Source organism: Ursus americanus, chromosome 15, assembly GCF_024610735.1.
Source record: "Ursus americanus isolate L20-20 chromosome 15, mUrsAme1.1.p, whole genome shotgun sequence".
Taxonomy (NCBI): domain Eukaryota; kingdom Metazoa; phylum Chordata; class Mammalia; order Carnivora; family Ursidae; genus Ursus; species Ursus americanus.
The window spans coordinates 57,896,706-57,917,236 of NC_142141.1; the positions used below are offsets into that span (position 1 = coordinate 57,896,706).

The window sequence follows — 20,531 nt, forward strand, 5'->3', positions numbered from 1 at the left end:
TGTTGGGGCAGTGACTTCTACTGAGCCCCGAGATACCATTTCTACTCCTGGTTGGCCCTGGATTTTGGCTCTGATGGACCATCCAGGACAGATTCTGGGCTGTGACCCCACTTAGTTCTGCTTCTCCCCCGCTGCTGAGCCTGGAAGCAGGGGCCTCTATTCTTCCTGACCTCATTGGAATTTCCACTTTGCATCCCATCTGCTCCGTGACCAGACGCCCTGGTCTCAGTTCCCCACTGTGTTCTGGAGTCATTTTCTTTCTTCACTTGAGGTTATTGCTGTATCTGTTATTCCTTCCCCTTTTTTGCCCTAGTCTCAGATTTCTTCCTTTCTAGCGATGACTGCCATCTTTCTATAAAAATGCACAGATGTCTTTCCCCTTCAATGAGACAAAAACAAATAAAGAAACCCAAACAAGCTGAAAACAAAGTTAGTTCTGCAATATCCAAAAAAGGGTCCTATTTCCTGTTGTGATTTTAGGAACCCATTCAATGAGGCACTTAGATTCTTCTCCAGAGTTTTCAGCTGATTGAGAATCAAGGCACGGAGTGAGCAAATGGAGAGCAGAGGTTTGGATTTACTCTTGAGAGAGCTGAGTGGGTGTGCTGGAAAACCCGGAGCTGGTGTGTTCAGTTAAGAATACTCAGCCTGTGACCTCTTGAGTGAGGAGACACGAGCCACCCCATGGGGTCGGCAGGCAGCTCCCCCCTCAGCATCCGAGGTCCCACATTGGGGAAATGGAAAGCCCGGGCCCTGCTGATTGAAAGTGTGGCTTCATGACACTCACTCACAGACGTGAACTCACGGGGTTCATTACTTACTCATCTCAGGCTGTCACTTAGCTAACAGCTGCTCACCTATGATCACAACCAGAACTCACTCCTTTGCTTTGAACATTTTTCGGGTTTTGCCAACAATTTTGTTTGACGAAAGAGAATTGTCTCAGCAGGAGAGGGGTCTGGAGGATAAGACCTTTTGACTATGGTCAGCACAATTTTTGTGTTCAGATCTGGTGTTTGTGATTAATTTGTGCATAGGACAATTTGCCTATACACAGGGGTGGCCCTTTCCATAATTCAATTAGTTACCTTATACAGGAAAAATTCAGTAGTCTTTGAAGATTATAGAAGAGGCCCCTTCCTTGCCTCTTCCAGCTCTGGAAGCCCCAGATATTCCTCGGCTTGTGGCAAATCACTATATTCTTTGCCTCTGTGTTCACGTGGCCTCCTCCTTGTGTATCTATGTCCTCGCTTGGCCATTTTCACGTAAGAACACTGGTCATCCTGGATTAGGGGCCCGCCGTACTCCAGTATGACCTTAATATTAATTCAACCTGCCGTGACCCCATTTCAAATGAGGTGCCGTTTACAGGTATTGGGGGTTAGGACTTCAACATATCTTTTGGGGATGGTGGGATATAATTCAATCTGCAGTGGTGGGCTGATCAAGAAATGCTCAAGGGGCGCCTGGGTGGCGCAGTCGTTAAACGTCTGCCTTCGGCTCAGGGCGTGATCCCAGCGTTATGGGATCGAGCCCCATGGCAGGCTCCTCTGCTGGGAGCCTGCTTCTTCCTCTCCCACTTCCCCTGCTTGTGTTCCCTCTCTCGCTGGCTGTCTATCTCTGTCAAATAAATAAATTAAATCTTTTTTTTTTTTAAAAAAAGAAATGCTCAAATGTTGCCGCCCTACCCTGCAGCACCTTATTTCTGATGCCAGCCCCACTTTTTGTTCTGTGCTGTGTATGGGTCAATCCTCTGCTCACTCCTCAGCCTCCTTGTCTCAATGCTAGCGTCTCATTCTTAGCAGACAGTGCTGTCTCCTCTTTGCCGAAGGCTCAGCTGGGTTTCACCTGTTTACTCCTTGCGTTCTCCAGACCACTGGTGTGGACAGTGTTCACTTAAACTGCCACCCTGACCGCTGAGCATCCCTTCTCTGCCCAGTAATCTCTCGGGAAGGGGTGCCCCTCTCCTAGGCAACATGCTGAAGAGCATTTCATCTCGCTCATTCTGTGTCTGAACTCTTCCCTCAGAGGACCATAGCGAAGGCTTGCCAGAAGCAAGCACACGGACACCCAGTCTAAGGGAAGCACACAGAAACACAGGATGTTCTTCAGGGCATGTGGACAGAGCACAGCAAGCCGGGGCCCTTTGGCCACCCCAGCCTCTCGGGAATCTCCATGCTTTGGGGGTAATCTTCAGGCAAATGGTAGCATTGGCCTGTCCAGGCTCACATCCCGCCAGGACACAGGGAGCCCTGAGTAAGAACCTATCGAGGCTCAAATGTCCCCAGGGACGCAGCATAAACACCTGCTCTAGTTCCAGCACGCTGCCTCAAGCAAGCTAAGTCCCTTCTGTCTAATAGCAGAGTTGCAGGTAGTTTGTTACTACCCCCGACTCTGTGGCCGAACACCCATAACTGGGTGCCCAGCGGCACTGTTGCACCTACTGTTGCAGCAAGACGCAGGTGGTGGGACGTGCCATCGGCCGTCAGCGAGGGCTGGCTACTGACACTGTCGTCGGGTTTGCTCTTTTCTCTTCCCTGCCCCTGTGGACTGGCTCCACCCGTTCTCTCTGCCCTGACTCCTGCGATGTCCTTGTGTGCACTGGCGGCGTCCTTGGAGGGAAAGTGTGCAGGGACACGCCTTCCCCACCACGTTTCTGTGCACACGCTCTTCAGGCTATCCTCACTTACCTTGATTTTGTTTTTTTTCCTCTTCCCGAGTCCTGCCCCCCTGTCCCCCATAGCTCCAGTTAGAGTTCCAGTTTCCTGGACTCCATGGGTTCTCCCATCCCTTCTTTGCATAACGTATGAATGTGCTTATCCCACGATACCGGAGCTCTCAGCCATTCTCCTGCCTGAAACCCGCAGAGTCCCCATTCCACCTGCAGAGAAAGCCGAGGCCCTACCCATGGCCTCCTGTTACCACTGTGTCCTCACTCCTTCTTCCCAACGCTTGCTCCCTCTGCTTTGGTCTCTTAAATGTTGCACAGGGCTGCTGGCTCTTCGCTGTCTCCCAGGGATCAGCAAAAGCCAGAGAATCAACACCTTAGGCTTTGCAGTCTGTGTTATCCCCATTGCAGTTTTGTTTTTTTAAAAGGTTTTATTTATTTATTTGTCAGAGACAGAGGGAGAGAGAGCAAGCATGCACAAGCAGGGGGAACAGCAGGCAGAGGGAGAAGCAGGCTCCCCACTGAGCAAGGAGCCTGTTGCAGGGCTCGATCCCAGGACCCAGGGATCATGACCTGAGCTGAAGGCAGATACTTCACCAACTGAGCCACCCAGGTGCCCCAACCCATTGCAGCTTTTCAATTCCTTCCTTGTAGTGGCCATTGTCAGTGCTCACCTGATCACTCATGGTGGCTGTGTGCTCATAAAACGTTTTTATAGCTAGTGGGTAGAATTGGCCAGCAGGCTGTACTTTGCTGACCCCCTGTTCTATCAGAAAAGCTCTTTCCCCCCAGAATCTACCCGGCCAACTGGTTTATCTCCATCCATGCTTTGCTCAGATGGGGCTTCTCAATGGGATGCCCCCCAACTGCCTTATGTGAAGTGACACCCTCTCCCATCTTGACCCACCTGGTCCCTCTTACCATGCTCAGCTTTTATCCTTAACTCCTGTGCCCTTTAGTGCTTGTCTCCTCCCTCCCCTAGAATGGAGGGTCCCCGGTGGCTGGGCTAATGTGTTTTGTTCACCGATGTGTCCCACATGCTTTCAGCAGTGCTGGGCATATCGTAAGCACCCGTCTATATTTTTTGAATGAATGAGTTACTACATGGGTAGTTGCTTCTTTGCTCGCCGCACACATTTAAGAATTCCTTGAGGGCAGGGATTATATATGAGCCTTCTTTGAGTTCTCAGTATCTCACTCAGAGTCTGAAACACAGTTGATGCCCATCCACGTTTGTTGAATGAGTAGGAGATAAGCACATTTTGTAAATAGTAGAACTATGAATGGTGTTGTTAAGCAAAGGGAATATGTCATCATTGTAACCCAGAATTAAAAAAAAATAGATTTGTATGTTCGAAAGTGATTCAGGTCCAAACATCAGAAAAAAACTCTTCCTTTGTCATCTCATTTAGAAACTCCTGCTCAACCATTATTATTCAGTTATCAAATGCAATGCAATCGATTGGATAATGTTCTGGAGGAATTTGAATCATTGAGTTATGTGTTTGGTAATGAATGTCAGTTTCAACATCAGATTTATCCCCCTGTGCCAAAATCACTCTGAAAACAAATTTATGTGTTTAGAGAAATACCTTAACAGCTTTAATGCATTAAAATACTCATCGTTAATAACCTTTATTAAATGATTACTGTAAGGCAGGATAATAAATGTTTAATGGTCAATGCTTAAAATAGGGAAGCTATAAAACTCGCCTTCAAGAAATTGGCAATCAAATTGGGGAAACAATAAACCCATGAAAAAGGGGAAAATGACATTTCCAAATTGATAGTATGCAAATTCAGTTTGTGGGTTCCAAGGGAACTACATGGTTTAACAGACAGAGGGAAAAAAAAAAACAAAAAACCCTTGGTGGGAACTTGGAAAAACCAATTTGTAAATGAGCCTTCATAAATCAGCATGGGCGTCTACGTGGACATCATCTTTTTTTTTTTAAAAAAAGATTTTATTTATTAATTTGACACAGAGAGACAGCCAGCGAGAGAGGGAACACAAGCAGGGGAAGTGGGAGAGGAAGAAGCAGGCTCCTAGCGGAGGAGCCTGATGTGGGGCTCGATCCCAGAACGCTGGGATCACGCCCTGAGCCGAAGGCAGACGCTTAACGACTGCGCCACCCAGGCGCCCCGGACATCATCTTATTAACATTCGGCGACCTGCTCATTGTCCTTCTCCGGGGGAAAGTGTTTGCCTGTCCACGGGGTTGTCCCGATGAGGTCCCCAGCTCCTTCTATTTCTGCAGATTCCAACCAGGAACTCATGTGGAAGCAGACAGACCTGAAATCAAAGGCCTTCTCATTTTAACAATATTGTTTCATATGAGCTATTATGTTTCTAGCCAAGAGAACTCTTTTGGTAATAATCTCAACTTCTGGTCCGAAATACTTTGATGGTGCTCCCCGTGCCTGAAATAGTCTTTTTGAGGTCTTTAAAGCACAATGAGTAACCTCCTCATGATTAAAGATAATTTACTTGGAGGGAGAAAACCCCCCTGTGCTTAACTCAAGAAGAAATTGTTTCTCCTCACACTGACGACAGGTGCCTGGTGGAGGAGCTTAGCACGTCTCCCTGAGAGCAGATGCCGCCTCTCAGAGCTGTAGGCATGGCCGGGTCAGAGTGACTCTCTCGGGCTGGTCCTGGGGACAGTGAGTGAGTTCACTTTTGGCAGAGTCTACACAGCACAGTCCCTAATGGTGTGAATCACGTGCTCTCAGGGCTCCCTGGGTGGACGGCACTTGCTGGAGCGGGAAATTCATCAACTGGAGGCCGCTTTCACAGGGCAAGTAAAATACAGACAAGTGGAGCCTAGGAATGAAGTATGTTTGTGTAGGAAAAGTCAAGTCTGTATCAAGGAAAAGAAGCTCAGGAAAGCAAAACAAAAATCATGATTGCCTAGTCAGCAGCCTAGTTTTATATTTTATTAAACGGGCATCTGGGGAGATGCTTAAAAGGGGCGTCATTGTGAACGGTGGGCTCTCTTTGGTCCTGCAGCTGCGAGGCTACAGCCTGACATCTAATGGGTGAAGTCTCAGCTCACTAGGATGGTGTGTCGTGGGCTTAGAGCATGTGAGCAGTTGGGTGACGTGGGACCCAGCATGAAGAGCCCCCTTTTCTAAGGCAGGCAGATTGCCCATCTTGTGTGGGACGCAGGTCTATTGAAAATTGTGCTGTGAACCCAATCTGATTATCTTCATAGGGTCGCAATAGCTCTTTAGAACCTGCCAGTCGATGGGAGACTCTGTACACGTGCCATCTGTAAGCCAAGGGAGATGACATTGTCCTTATTTTATAGATGAGCAAGCTGTGGTCAGAGGGACTGGCCCCCTGAACCAGAGCCTCTAGGCTGATGTGTACGTGAGCCGGGATTTGCAAACACACGCACTCCAGAGCTTGCATCCTGCCCCCTCCATGGGCTCCCTCCCCCACTTCGTGTTATCCACATCTTGGGAAACAGCAACATCGTAACCCACCTCCATCTCCCTCCTGAGGTCCACATTTTTTATGCACGAGCTACCATGGAAGAGGGATGGGGATGCTGGAGAAGGTGAGGAGGGTTTCCTTATTGGTACAAACTTGCAAAAAGAGATGAGATGAACAGGGATTATTAAACTCAAAAGAGCCTGTTGCATAATTTAAAACAGTCCTTCACGGGCACAAAAGTTTGTTAAGTGACACGAATGAATTGGTTCTTGTGGTGCTCTTTGCAAGCCGTGTCACCCACTGATCCGTCTCTGTGCTGAATGCCTGAAAGACGGGGAGCACAGAATCCCTTCCGTCTTGCAGTGACAGCTCTACTCGCCAGTCAGTCATTTGGACTTTCAATTTGAACATTTCAGGAGAGAATGGATGAATGAGCTATTCTTTTCCCCACCAAGGTATTGTGTGACCAAAGGCACCAGCTCTATATACTAAGTCATATGGAGACCTGCACCAAACATATGTCCCATCAGAGAGAATATAATATATTGTATAGACATTTTCTAGTACTTGGGGCACCTGGATGGCTCAGTCGGTTAAGTGGCTGCCTTCGGCTCAGGTCATGATCCCAGGGTCCCGGGATGGAGTCCCATGCCAGGCTCCCTGCTTGGAGGGGAGGCTGCTTCTCCCTCTCCTCCTTGCTCGTGTGCTCTCCTCTCTCTTAAATAAATAATTTAAAAAAAGAGAGAAATTTTCTAGTACTTACATCGCCAGGCAGGAAAATGGTTCAATGTATTGTCTAGAGATCATGAACCATTTCCTTGTGACAGCCCTAGGTCCCTCCTGCCACCCTGGCATAATTATAATATCGCTCCCTGTCCCTCTCAACAGTGCTCCCGTTTGGCTCATAAATCATATTGTCATCCTGTTTATAAGATCCCCAGGTCTATGTGTTTCAGTAAATTTGTCTCCATATTATTCTGTTAAACTCTTTTTATCCCCTCAGTGGCCTCTCACGTTTTATCATGCACTGCTACATATTGGATACTTGACTCTGTTCTTCGGCTTCTGCCTTGCCCTGGCCCAGGTCAGCTCAGGAGACAAAGACCACACGGTCATTCAGGTTGACGTATTCTAACCACATACTCATACAGCCCCGTATCTTTTTGCAGTGAACCTTCACATCTTTTCCTCTTCTTCTTTAAAACTATTTTATAAACATTAAAATATCTCTAAGATCTTTGAATTCAAGTTAATATGCCAATTAAAAAAAAAAAACCTCCTAGGTTTTGATTCACGATTCTGCAGGCTCAATGATTCATTCTTAAAAGAAGTGAACCACTGCATTGAAAATATAATCAAGAAAAATTGAACACAGTAAATGGTAACTTTCCGTTTTGAAAATGTTCAGAAATACGTATTTGTGAAATGAGTTTGATCAGATTGAGCCTAGGAACGCATGACATCGTAGATGCTTGCGGGAGAAAGGAAAGGTTGTAGAAGCTTTGTGCTTGGAACAGAGCAAGGGAGAACAGACAAGGGTGTGTTCGTCACTTTGCGCGAGAACATCTAGACAACAGCCAGTTAGGGAAGCTCCTAGGAAGACCTAGTGGGAGAGTTCCGGGGAGAGCTTTGGGCTTGCAAGGTGAGTCCTCACATAAGGACGGCAGATCTCACTCAGGGAGGGACAGCACAGGTCCCGTTGGTACTGGCTCTCCTGCTGGAATCAGCATATCCATGCAAATTCTACATTTTCATCAGAAACAAGAAGGTATCAAGTTGGCTGGAACTACGTTTCTGGTTTGATGCGATGGCTTTCTTTCTGCCAGGTGCTCAGTGAGTGAAGCACTTGGAGATCTGGGCTTACTGTGCTGTCAGTGACCACTCAGAACACACTCGGTGCCCCATCCCACCCTGACCACTGCCACCACCACACACGCAGGAACATGGATCGTAAACTTTTCTTTCAAACTCTTCAGTGACTCTCCCGGAGCAGTTGACATCCCAACTCCTGCCTGGATTGCCGTTCTGGACTTCTGCCGGGTGGATTTCTTCATTCCAATATGAGCTTCATTCCATTCCTGGCCACTCTTGGGGTCTCCTCTTAGCTGTGGTATCTCCTGGTCTTGGCCTGGTGGCCCCTCCCCAACCATCCTTCTGCCTTTTCTCTGATCCTCTCCTTTTCCAATTCTTGAATTCCCCTCACAGCTGGTGGTCTTCATTGTTTCTGTCACCACTGTGATTACTTGTTGGTCTGTCTTGTTTGTTTCCTTGCTCTGTCCCTGAGGGCATGAGCTCTGTGTGTCAGTTACCCTGCACCCCCAATGCCCCGCACTGCCCGCCCCTACCATAGGCGGTGAGTAAGTAGCTGATGATGGAGGGGGGCTCTGGCTGGCTCTCAGGGCTCCATCTAGAGCACCTCCCCCATGTTTACTGCCACATCTTCTGAGGGGAACAAAAACCCTAATTTGATATACGGAATGCAGAGTTTATAATTTAGCTTGTTAAATAAATCCTGATATGTTTACCGATATGTATGTTAATATTAATTTACATATTTTGTGTGCATATACATATATATAAAATCTCTATTTTAATTTGCATATGTAAATAAATGGTGATCTATATTTTGATGATTAGCAATTAAGTGCTAGGCACTTGTCACACATCGCCTTTGATTTCCCCGATGATACACACGAGGTGGTGTTACCACCATTCTGCAACAGGACAGGAATGTCTGCTGTGAAATAAGTTGACTAAGTCACACAGCCAGTAGGTGGAAGTATTGAGCCGTATATACATACGCCTCAGGAAGGTATGTGTGTATGTGACCCGCACACAGACACACGGACACACAGACACACCTACAAACATGTATTGTCTACCAGTCTGTCTGTCTGTCTTTTGCAAGAAGTCTTAGGGAAAGCTTTAGTACATCAATGGCTTTTAAACCACATTGTACTTACTTTAATTTAATTTTAGTGTAATTATCCATGCTTACTAAATACCCAGATGAAATTAGTTTACTTTGGAACACTCTGCAACAGATTTTCATGTAGGTGTAACAGGGAAAAAATGTGCACAGTGAGAGAGGGTATGAAATCTAGGAATATATATGGAAATGGTTTTGGTGGTGACTGATACCAACAAATTAAGGAATTAAAAATGCCTGGCGCACTGTGTCATGTCTAAAGATTGTGTCCATTAACTCCTTTCCTTTTTGTGGAATAGTTTGCAGTGAGCATGGCTTTATTTTTGTTTCTTAAATTTTGATCACCTTTAAGCTTAACATTTGCATGTTTGATTATTCATTATTATTATGTGAAGTTCTACTAAATATAAATTAAGAGGGAAATCAAGAGTAAATCATGAAATAATAATTATAGGCACTGTTTATTGGAATCCTACTGTGTACCAGTCTCTTGAATCCTTATAGCAAAGTAGGTCTTTTGTGCCCTGAATTGTCATACAGAAGGGAAGCATTTTCCAGATGCCCATGGTCCAGCCCAGGGTTTCAAGCTGGGATGAGCAGAGCCACAGACCACATGGGGCCCATGCCCAGCCATCTTCTAGTCAGCCTTTGGTGAGTGTATTACAAGGTGGCTTTTGATTGAAAAAGGATTCATGATAGATTCTGATTCTAGTAAGACTTTTGTAAAGTTGGCAAATTGGAATTCCTTTCTGTCTTCAATATCCATTGGCATTAATTTGTACAAATATTTCTATATCAGGAACCTATCGATGATTTGGTCAGTCATCAGACTGAACCACTGAACATGAGGCACCTCCAGACTGATGCAGATGTTACATTAGAAAGAATACAGAGTGGAAGGATCCACTTGGATGTGCAGCATTTGGTTTTACATGGTCAAACTCTTCTCAAAAATGTTGAAGCTTTTCTTCTCATTACTCATGTTTATTATCTTACAGGTCTCTTCTCTTACTCCTGTCTGTGTGGTCACTAATAAGTAAATGTATAAAGTAAGAGTTCCATATAATGAAACATATTTCCTCTTACGACACATTTCGTAAAATGCTCTGTAATCCATAACTCAATATGTTTTGCAAACACGAGAAAAAAGAGTTTCTCTGTGCATGTATTTATAATGAGCTGACATATACTCATGTCTTTTTTTTTTCTGAATTGGCAGCACACCTTCTATTCATGTATAGCTGTAATGACAATAAAGAATAAAGGACCACTCAGATCTCTCTTTCACGCACTCACGTTCATTGTGGACAAGAAGGCAGTGCCTGATTTATGACTTGTTCGGTTCACTCAGGAGTGACAGATTACTAGTTTGTGGTGAATTGCATTTTAACAAGAGACAGAACTTAAATAATGGAAGGGAAACACTATGCATCTTATTATACTGGCTGGTGAGATTCGAACATCCCCCACCTCCAGATTTATATCTATATATGCGAGGGATATTTGGCTGTCTGTCTAACAATTATTCCAGCTCTTTTATTGTCTTTGGAAGAGGAACAGGATACTGGCTGAGTTTCAAAAGGCTCTGCTTTCCAGGAAATGGAGCTCCCTGGTTTTACAGCAGGTCCCACAGTCAGGGACCCATCATCGTCCTAAAGGGCCACCGCGGGACAGCTGGATGTGTTTCCAAATGTCAGTTAGCTCCCTAAGTGGACCTACAATGTGTGGAGGATTCGAGAACAGCATACACTACACACTAAGCACAAATCCTTCCCCATTTTCTCAGTCAGAAAAAAACGTGTTTGAGCGTTTCTGTCTAAAATGTGCTTTGTCACTCCATCATACGGTTGTTTCAAGGGAGGTTGGAGAGCTATTGGAGGTTGTCTGTGGAGAGGAAGCCGTGGGCCTGTCTGCATGGCGTTAGCCAGTATCCCCCTTCTAAGACACATCAGAGTGAGGTTTCTCAGTGAGCAGATGATGAACATGGAATAAACAGTCACTCCCTGGCTTTCCGGGGCTGCGGTGGCGCCATTTGAAACGTGTCTCTGGAATTGGGCAAATGCTTCCCAGCAGTACTCTTGCCTAATAAGCCCTTGGATTGTTGGCTCCTTCTTCCGGCTTTTTCTTCTCTGTGTCATTCCTGATGTCCCTAATAGCTGCAGGGTAAGTTTCATCTGGGCATTTCAGAGTCAACCTCTTCCCCACTTTGGTTTCTAAAGCATCGTCCAGAATACTAAGTTTTATTCTTGAAAATTGTTAATATAGTCAATTATTCTCTTGCAGCCCATTGTTTTTTTCAGTGTAGTGCCTAGGCTCTGAGGTCAGACTGTCTGGATTCAGGATGTAACCCCCAGCCCATGCCTCCCCACGGCTAATTGTGTGAACGTGGACAGTTTACTAACAACTAATAACACAGCACCTACCGCTGTGATTCCTATGAGTTTAACAAGCATATGAATGTGAAGCTCTGAGTCTAGAGCCTGGCCCGGTAGCATTACTGCTCTGTAGATAACTTTTTATATTATAGACTCAGCTTTGACTGGAAGAAACCGTGATAGATCTTTTTATCTTTGCAACTTCTCATTTTCTTTTTTTTTTTTTAAAGATTTTATTTATTTATTCGACAGAGATAGAGACAGCCAGCGAGAGAGGGAACACGAGCAGGGAGAGTGGGAGAGGAAGAAGCAGGCTCATAGCGGAGGAGCCTGACGTGGGGCTCGATCCCACAACGCCGGGATCACACCCTGAGCTGAAGGCAGACGCTTAACCGCTGTGCCACCCAGGCGCCCCAGCTTCTCATTTTCTTGCTCAGGACTTCCTAGAGACATGCACTCTGGTCTCCATGCTGTGTGTCCTCAAATGAGTAGCAGGAACAGGTCTTTGTGAGGGTGTTTCATGGATCCTGTGGACTCTGCCCACACCTCATCCACGTGTGTTGGTGACCATAGCCCCAGGGGAGACACATCCAGTCCTGCACCTTCTTTCTTTGTTTTCTCCATCGTAGGGCAGCTCTGTGGTTGCTGGTGTCGTGATGATCGTGATAATTTTCGTAGTTTGTTTGTAGTACAATGATCGAACTACAGTCTGATTGTAGAGCCTCGGTACAGGACAGATCATGAAATGATTTAGTCTTCTCTTTAGAATTAGACATATAAGTGAATATTTTCTTTAGAAGCCAAATATAGTTTTGTAATTGTTCCATATCTTTGCTTTTGGGGTCTTCTTCAACAAGTCATTCTCTTTTGGAGGCTCAGTGAACACAGATTCAAAAATTGCCCCCTTATGTGGCTGTATGTCCCCAAAACACAGATCACCTCCTGTGTCTGCGAGCATCTCTCTCGGATATGGAAGCATACTGTACAGAAAATACATCTAACTTCCATCTCATACATTTCAATGTGATCTAGTTTCCTTTATACCCATTTCAGGCTAATGCAACGGTGATCTAATAGGATGTTTGATAGTTTATAAATGAAAAATAGTCATTATTGATGTCTTTATTACTTGCCATAATTAAATGATTTAAGAACAATATCATGGACTGAGAAGAACACATTGCATGTACAACCTATACGACCTAGAGTCATCCTTACACCTTCACGATGTAAAGTTGAGTTAAAATGAGGCATTTTGTGATGATATCTAATATGTGTGTTAATTGAAAATTGGCAACAGTTTTTTGGATAGAAGAGTAGTAGTCAACACCACCTCCATGTGTACATTTCAGATCTGAGGTGAGCCTGTTGTGTGTCTTCCTTTTAATACTAATGGGTTGTCTTTAGCCAAAACTACTTAATGGTAGTCCTACCATTAACACGTCTGTTGGTACAATCTGATTGGATCTGGCAAAATACAAGGCCAATTGAATCACCCCCCAAAACTAATTGTCCCTGAAATGTGTCCTTGTGGATATAGTGTTGTATGTATCTTTCCATTAATTTTGAACACAAAACATTATTGTGTATTATTGTAAAGACATCATAAAATTCAGACACTTGATAATTGAATAGAAAGCCCCTAGCAGTAGAGGAAAGGGTAAGAATCAAACCTGGTCATTAGAATTTTTCAAGATAAACGTTAAGGCGTATCCATGTCTGAAAGGGTATCGTCTCTATCATTAGAGAACTCAAATAAGAAGCTATGAAGTTAGCACTTCGAATGCTAAATGTGAAATTCAGTTGACAAACTATCAAATTCCTAAACTCCTAATGAGCTTGGTGATTAAGCAAAGATTTTGCCACAATTTTGTCATTTCTGAATCCCTATTTTTAAGCTAATTTTGAGACCAGAAGGCTGGAAGGCAACGACCCCATCTCCATACACTCCCCTCTTTCCATGTGGATTTCCCAGCCACCCAAAAATAAGAAAATAAGGGCTGGTCCTCGCAGTTCCATGGTCACCATAGTAACAGGAATTGCTAAAGTGAATTCGGGACACTAACCTGATAGTTTCAATGTTTGCTTCAGTTTTCACAAATGAAAACCGTCTTCAAGTTCTCACTAAAAGCACATAAATTATGTCAGTCATACTCACGTTGTACAAGTAAGATCAAAGAATTTTGTTGTCATCTACACAAACAAACATGATACTAGACTCCTATCTTCTGAATCCCATTGCGTATGTTTAATCTCATTTTCTCCTATGCTTTCTGAAGGTCACATGAGAATAGATAAGTAGTATGTGTTGCTTTCAAGTGTATTGCAAGTGCTGCTGCCCAGTTTTGATGGCGTTAACGTTCTGTGACTTGAGTGCTGTGTTTGTTCGGGATGCTTATATGTGGAATCATGTGGGCGATTTCTTCTCCCTTGGAACTTGTGTCCTGAGTTCTGCTCTTAGCACAGATCACTGAGCTGCTCACGGCGCTCCCATGCATCCCTCGAAACCTGGGTGTGTTGTCTGCACAAACCCGCGTCTCCTTGGATAACATACTGAGGAGGTCAGACATAAAGAAACATCAGATGAACGTTTACACTTTCCTTCTTTCCTCTGGCCTCCAGAACCAAACTTCGTGTCATCTTATGACATCGGGAATTTCACCTACTTCTTTTTCCGAGAAAATGCCGTGGAGCACGACTGTGGGAAAACCGTGTTCTCCAGAGCTGCCCGGGTCTGTAAGAACGACATCGGGGGGCGGTTCCTGCTGGAGGACACCTGGACCACGTTCATGAAGGCTCGCTTGAACTGCTCCCGGCCCGGCGAGGTCCCCTTCTACTACAATGAACTGCAGAGTACGTTCTTCCTGCCCGAGCTGGATTTGATCTACGGCATCTTTACCACCAACGTGTAAGTAACTGGAAAAGCAATTTCAGTCCCTGCTCCTCTGTTCATGGTGAATGAGTCTACTGTTCTTTGACCTTTGAGGTTGGAAAGTTGCTTTAAAGGAAACCTTTCTTATTTTACTGGGCTAATGGCCAAATACATGTTTGAGTATGAATTAAATATTATGCAACAATTATGTGATTTCTGAGACTGGTATTAGGAAAATAAAGTGAAGCAAAAAAGTTTCAATCTCTCCTTAGGTAATTGTAGCATCAAATTAATTTGACCATTAATTTCCCCTTCCTGATTTGCCAGTGTGTTCTGGGCGCTTTCTGAAATGCTGGTACATAATCAGCTGCATTTTTTTTTCTACATGCAAGTCATGCATTTGTGCATAATGAAGGCAGTGTTGTCTCAAGAGTCTGATCTTTGAGATACTGTCACTCAGGCCTGAATCTCTGCTCATATGTGAAATGCACATTCTCACTTTCCCGTAGCTATGTTTTAAACCATTGTTCCCGGACATGGCTAACTTGGGCAGGCATTTCTAAAATGATGATTATATGTTCAAAATATTCTTAAAAAAACAATGTCTTTTTTCTGGAGGGGAGTTACTCCTAGCTCCAGAACTGACAAAATTTGGACCAGGGAAAGCATGGGAAGTTTCCTGGTCTTTCTTTCACTCTTAGTCTGGAGGAGTGTGGCGTGACCCACACTTATTTCGTATTCTTAGCTGCTGTGCCCTGAAAGACTCAAGAGGATCATGCCCCACCCCCAGAGGCGACAGATCATCTTTTCCTACTCAGACTCCGGGTTCCCTTTTGCTGGTGGTCACGGTGGTCCAGAGTGTGGGCTCTGCTTTGAACCGTCTTTGAAATATTAATCTGGTGACCTAACAGTGTGCAGAAAACCTGAATCAGGGTGGGTTGAAGTGCTGGTAAAGGGTGGGGTGAACAGCCACCCTGGCTTGTGTGGGATTGTCCTGGCTTCGGAGTGGAGGGCAGCCCCATGTCCCAGGAAACCTCACAGTCCTGGGAGAATTGGAGAAGCCTACAGAAATTGCTGGAGACTCACTTCATCTGCTCTTCCTTCCCTGTTACTCTTTTGCTCTTTCCCCAACTGAGTTTAAATGTTAACAGCTGCTCGATAATAACATTTACTCCACGAAGAGTCTTCTTTCTGACATGAAGTTAGAAGAATAAGACAGAAATAGATGGCTCTCCACCCACCCCTACCCCATTGTGACCACCTTATTGTAAACCTGGTTTTCAACCCTAGAGGTTATTTTCCCTCCTTGATAAGTTTCTTTTAAAAAATCAATTTATAGTTTCTGAAGTTGATTTGCTTTCCAAAACCTGGTTTAAGAAATAGTGTTGGCCGCACAAGATGAATGTTCAGTTGCTGAGTTGACATCAGTTTTACACACAATGGGAGCTTGACTTACTTAGTTCATTCCCCTGGCTCTGGGCAAAAACGAACCATTTAAAAAGTTATATAAGTACCGCATCTGGGCCATTCCAGTGGTGAATGGTCAATTTAGATACTCGCAAAAATAAGTTTCAGACTGTTCCAGACGGTTTGTGTAGTGTTGCAGGTGCCCATCATGTTGGAAACCCCCCAGTATGTAGCGTCCGTACAGGCCGAGACAGAATGGCTAGATCGTCCTTTTCCCTCAACACTTACTGTCACCAGGTCTTGGGAACAACTGTCTGAATCATCCATTTCTAGTCCCAAAACAGAACCCGCCTCCTCCCTCTTGTATCTCAGCCTTGATCTTACCCTCTGGACAGATGACCACGTTCTCAGCAAGATTTGCCCCAAATTGAAAGAAAGCGATGATCCAAGGCAGCCGGTTAATTCTTGCCCGGCTCTGCGTTGGATGGCTTCCTCACGCTGCGGCTAAGCTCTCGGTGCTTCTGCGCACAGTTTTGGGTTGCCTCCTTGTATTCATCATGGTCTCTTAGTGCTGGGAGTGCAGACAAAGGTCACTGTTCCAGCTCCTTCTGCCCCAGGACTGGGTGGTTGTCTCAGCCCCTTGGCCGTGAGTCGGGCAGCATAGGCCTGCAGTGTGGGTCTCTGAAGGTTTGACCCTTTTGTTCCCGGGTGTCTAAAACTGGCGCCCCCCAGAGGCTGAAAACCAGAGCTGTGCTCGAAAATGCAGATTTACTTCACCAGACAATATTTCACTGTTGCCACACTTCGTAAAAGGGCACCGAGCTCCTGAGAGCCTCCCATTTACAGCTCCCTCTGCGGAGCTTGAGCCCAGATTTGAGGTTTCAAGATTTCCTACGTCAGGTTTTTCTCTCTGACTCTTTGAATTTAAAATGCTTTTTAAATTAAGAAAAAAAAAAAAAAAAAAGGAAGGGTCTCTGACAGGCAGTTTTTCGCAAAATGCTTTTAGTTGGTTATTTTTTGGAGGATTATAAACACAACTATCTGGGGGATTTTTAAAAAAGCAGCAGCAGCGGCAGCAGCAGCAGCGGGCCCCACAACCGTCTAGAGGAACCAGAGGAACGGTTGGGTCGAGAGCCACGCGGGACGGGGGAGAGGCTCCGGCCCCTGGAGGAGAACGTCTGCTTCCTCCAGAACTGAAAAGGCCTCCCATGCAGTTCTTCACAGTCCTTTGTCACGCTCGCTGTGGCTGAGTGAATTAATCCCGTCCGGCAGGATTAGAAGTGTCATAACTGCTAAATAGTCTTGCTTCCCACTGAAGTGCTTGGGCTTCCACAAAGAAACCACAGAGCCACACCAGTCACTCTTTCGACTTCATCCTTGGGGTGTTTGGGAGATGGCGATCTTGAAGTCGTCCGGAAGGTGTCTGCGTGGCACAGTGTCCTTCCAGGGCTCTCTGACCTGCCTCCCCTTCTCTCTTCCTCGGTCCCCCCAGGAACAGCATCGCCGCCTCGGCTGTGTGCGTCTTCAACCTCAGTGCCATCTCCCAGGTCTTCAACGGGCCCTTCAAGTACCAGGAGAACTCACGCTCTGCCTGGCTGCCGTATCCCAACCCCAACCCCAACTTCCAGGTAATTTCAGGGGGGCAGTGGGGCACTCAGTCTGGTAACAGCTGAACAGTCCGGTAGACAGTCTGGTAACAGCTGAAACCCCAGTGCATGCACCGTACAGCTGGGAGCTCCCCCAACCCTCACGACAGGCCCGCACTCGGCTCAGCTCATGGAAGTGGGCCGAGGCCTTTTGTCAACTGAGGTGCCTGGGCTGAAAAGGGGCCTTTTGTCGGCTGGGACGCCCGAGGCGGAACTGAAAAAGGCCAGCATAAAGCAGCAGGCTGGGAATCTAAGCTTCAATTAGTGCTAATGATGGTGGACTCTGTGTCCCCACAAGCTCTGGTCCCTAATGAATGACAGCATAGTGAATGGAGCCCAGGGCACAGAGCAGTGGAGACGCACAAACAGAATTAGAGCACTAATTGGTGACTGTGGCGAGATTTCCTGTCGGGGTGAGCGGGATGTGATGGTGCAGCTGGGGGTGGGGGGAGCAGAGCAGATGGTGGCCATTAGTTTATGAATCACAAAATTACAGGATGTTTGAGCTATAAGGGGCTCTGTACGTCATTTACTCTCATCTCCCAGTTTCAGAAGGAGCTGAGACTCAAGGAAGTTGTGTGATTTTCTCATGTTTGGTCGGCCAGCAGGTGTATGAGTCTGTGCAGGCCGCCATAACAAAATACTACCGACTGGGTGGCTTGAAGGAAAGACCTGTGTTTTGTCACAGTTCTAGGGGCTGGAAGTCCAAGATCAAGGTTCTGGCCGATTCAGTTTCTGGTGAGCACTCTCTTCCCAGCTTAAATAGGGCCACCTTCTCACTGTGTCCTCATGTGGCCATTCCTCAGTGAGTGGGGAGAGACGCTAATCCTGTGGGATCCGGGCCCCACCCTTGTGACCCCATTTAACCTTAATTATTTCCTTACAGGCCCCATTTCCAAAGAGCCACACAGGGGTTTGGGGCTTCAACCTATGTATTCGGGGGAGACACAGACATTCAGTCCACAGCAGCAGGCTTCCCTTGAGGGCTTCCCTTCTGCCCCGAATGCTCATAGGATCACCATTATCCTCATCAGGGGTGTAATTTTTGTTCCGCCAAGTTCTAACTCTGCTCGTCACGTTGCTTGGAGCAACAGTGCTGTGATCAGTAGCAAACTCTCGCACAGAGAGGGGGGCGCTGAGCCTCAGTGCAGATAATCAGGCCGAGGACACTGTCTCATTAGCAGCTGAGGCCTCCAAGTTCTGGATGGTTTATCATCTCAACACATTGGCTTTTCAGAAAACTGGGTGTATGGAAAGGTTCAATTATTTTATACTTGGACTTTGGCAGGAACCATTCAGCTCTAACTGTTTTGAAAGAGGGTTTTCTTTTCATTTTCATTTTTATTTAAAAGCATGGGATTGGGGATAGATGGGTGGTTTTTACATGCTCTTTACTATTTCCTGGTTTACTTGAGCATTCAGTTAGCATCTTCCATCACTCATTCTCGCCAATCAGACGAGGAGGGTGGGATACGGAGGCACAGGAATACTTCAGGGATAAACTTTGATAATATCAATTAATGTGCCTCGCTGACTGTAGAAAGTATTTGGAGAGGATGACTCTTAGGGGCCATTTATTGGGTGCCTTCTGGGTGTCATACATTGTGTTAAATGCTTTATCGTGTGCTTGTTGCTCTCTCTTCTCCCCAGTCTGTAAGGTGGACATCGTCATCCACCCTTTATAAGTCAGGAAACCGAGGGATCGGGTTTATGTGTATTACCCCAGCCCTGCTACTAAGAAAGCTCAGTACTAGACAAAGAAATTCCTATTATGGGTCAGGCGAGCTAACCGCTTAGCGGGAACCAAATCTCAAGTAGCCCCAGCTCCTCGCGGCATAGACCATTTATGTCATTATTAGCTAAACGCTGCCCCTCTGCTCCTCTGCTGAGTCTCTGCACCCGAATTCTACCCTGTCCCTGGATGCTGGGGTGCAACATAACTGTTTAGAAAGGCCCTTCGTAAAATCCTGAAGGTGAAATAGGTCATTCCCTTTAGAAAGTTCTTTGTAAAATCCCAAAAGTTAAAAAAAATTAACAAAGATGCCCACAATATTTATAGGGTACTTTTAATGCCTTGGAGTTTCTATTGCAAAGGTCTTGACAATGAACAGTGACTTAATAAGCCCGTGATGGCTTACCACCTCCAGGCAGTGATAACTTGTAGCCCCTTTGTCTGAATATATTTGTAGCACACCACAAACTCCCTCATTTCCGAAGGCCACGGGCGTCTGGTTCTATAATGCCAGTGTCACAGTGAAGGGCTTACTCACGTTTATGAGATGGGTGGAGGTCTGTGCCATAGAACCAGTGAAGCTTGAGGAGATGTGGCATACGTTCCAGGCAGGAAGCTTGCTTAGCTGGGCTGGACTTGTTTGGGTAGAATTTAAGATTCGCAGGGAACAAAAATTATAGATAATGATTCCTTCTATTATTTCTGGTACAAATATGTCCCAAGGATTTTCTTTCGGTTTACCATATTTGATAACCGTGTTGGCAGAGGCATCCTGACTGACATTCATGAGGCCATCGAGCTGGCACAGGGTGGGACTACATTTTGAACCAGGGATCTCTCCGCTAGTTATGTATGGACGTCCTTCTGTTTGCAGTAACTGGCAGTGAGAAGGGGTTCTATTTTTTTTTATTCTTGTGTGCCTACTGATGTTTGGAATTGTATGCAGCACTTGTAACTCGAACCAGCAAATTAGTTAGAGGAGCAAAAATATAATTCAGGTTTAGGAAGAAGAATGGGTTAGGAGGGACAGTGCATCATTTTTCAAGATTTGATACAGAAATTGCAATATTGAAAACAATAACAAAACAGTGAAAAATGTTTAGTATTTGTTTCAGTTGCCTTCTAGAAACTACTGTAGGCAGTGCTGGGAAAGCTACCTGGTTGGAGTCTACACTGCCCAAAGGCATCCCAGCCCTGAGCTTCACAAGGAAAAGCATTGGTCAGTCACAGGAAACACCGTCCAGACCAGTGGACAGACTCCAGAAGTTTCCGTGCCGTTTTGATAACTCCATCAGAAATGATGGAGCCAAAATGGAAAACAGACCCTTAAAAGTGCTCAGGCAGATGAAGAAACCATTGCTGGACCAGGTGGAGGGGTCAGTCGTGTCATCAGGACCCTTTGATACACAGTGTGCGTTTGCAGCAAGATGGGAGCAGGAGTGCCATTCAGATCAGGTGCTCTAAGC

At 45.7% G+C, this 20,531-nt stretch overlaps 1 protein-coding gene across 14 annotated transcripts in view; it reads left to right on the forward strand.

Annotated features, from left to right (window-relative positions):
* SEMA5A (semaphorin 5A) overlaps positions 1-20,531 on the forward strand; it is a 475,859-nt gene that overhangs the window by 311,413 nt on the left and 143,915 nt on the right. For all 14 annotated transcript variants that reach the window (XM_087867978.1, XM_045795947.2, XM_045795944.2 and 11 more), the window contains exons 8-9: positions 14,031-14,316; positions 17,180-17,315. In XM_087867978.1, coding sequence (XP_087724104.1) covers positions 14,031-14,316; positions 17,180-17,315 — 422 coding nt within the window. The remainder of the gene's footprint in view (positions 1-14,030; positions 14,317-17,179; positions 17,316-20,531) is intronic.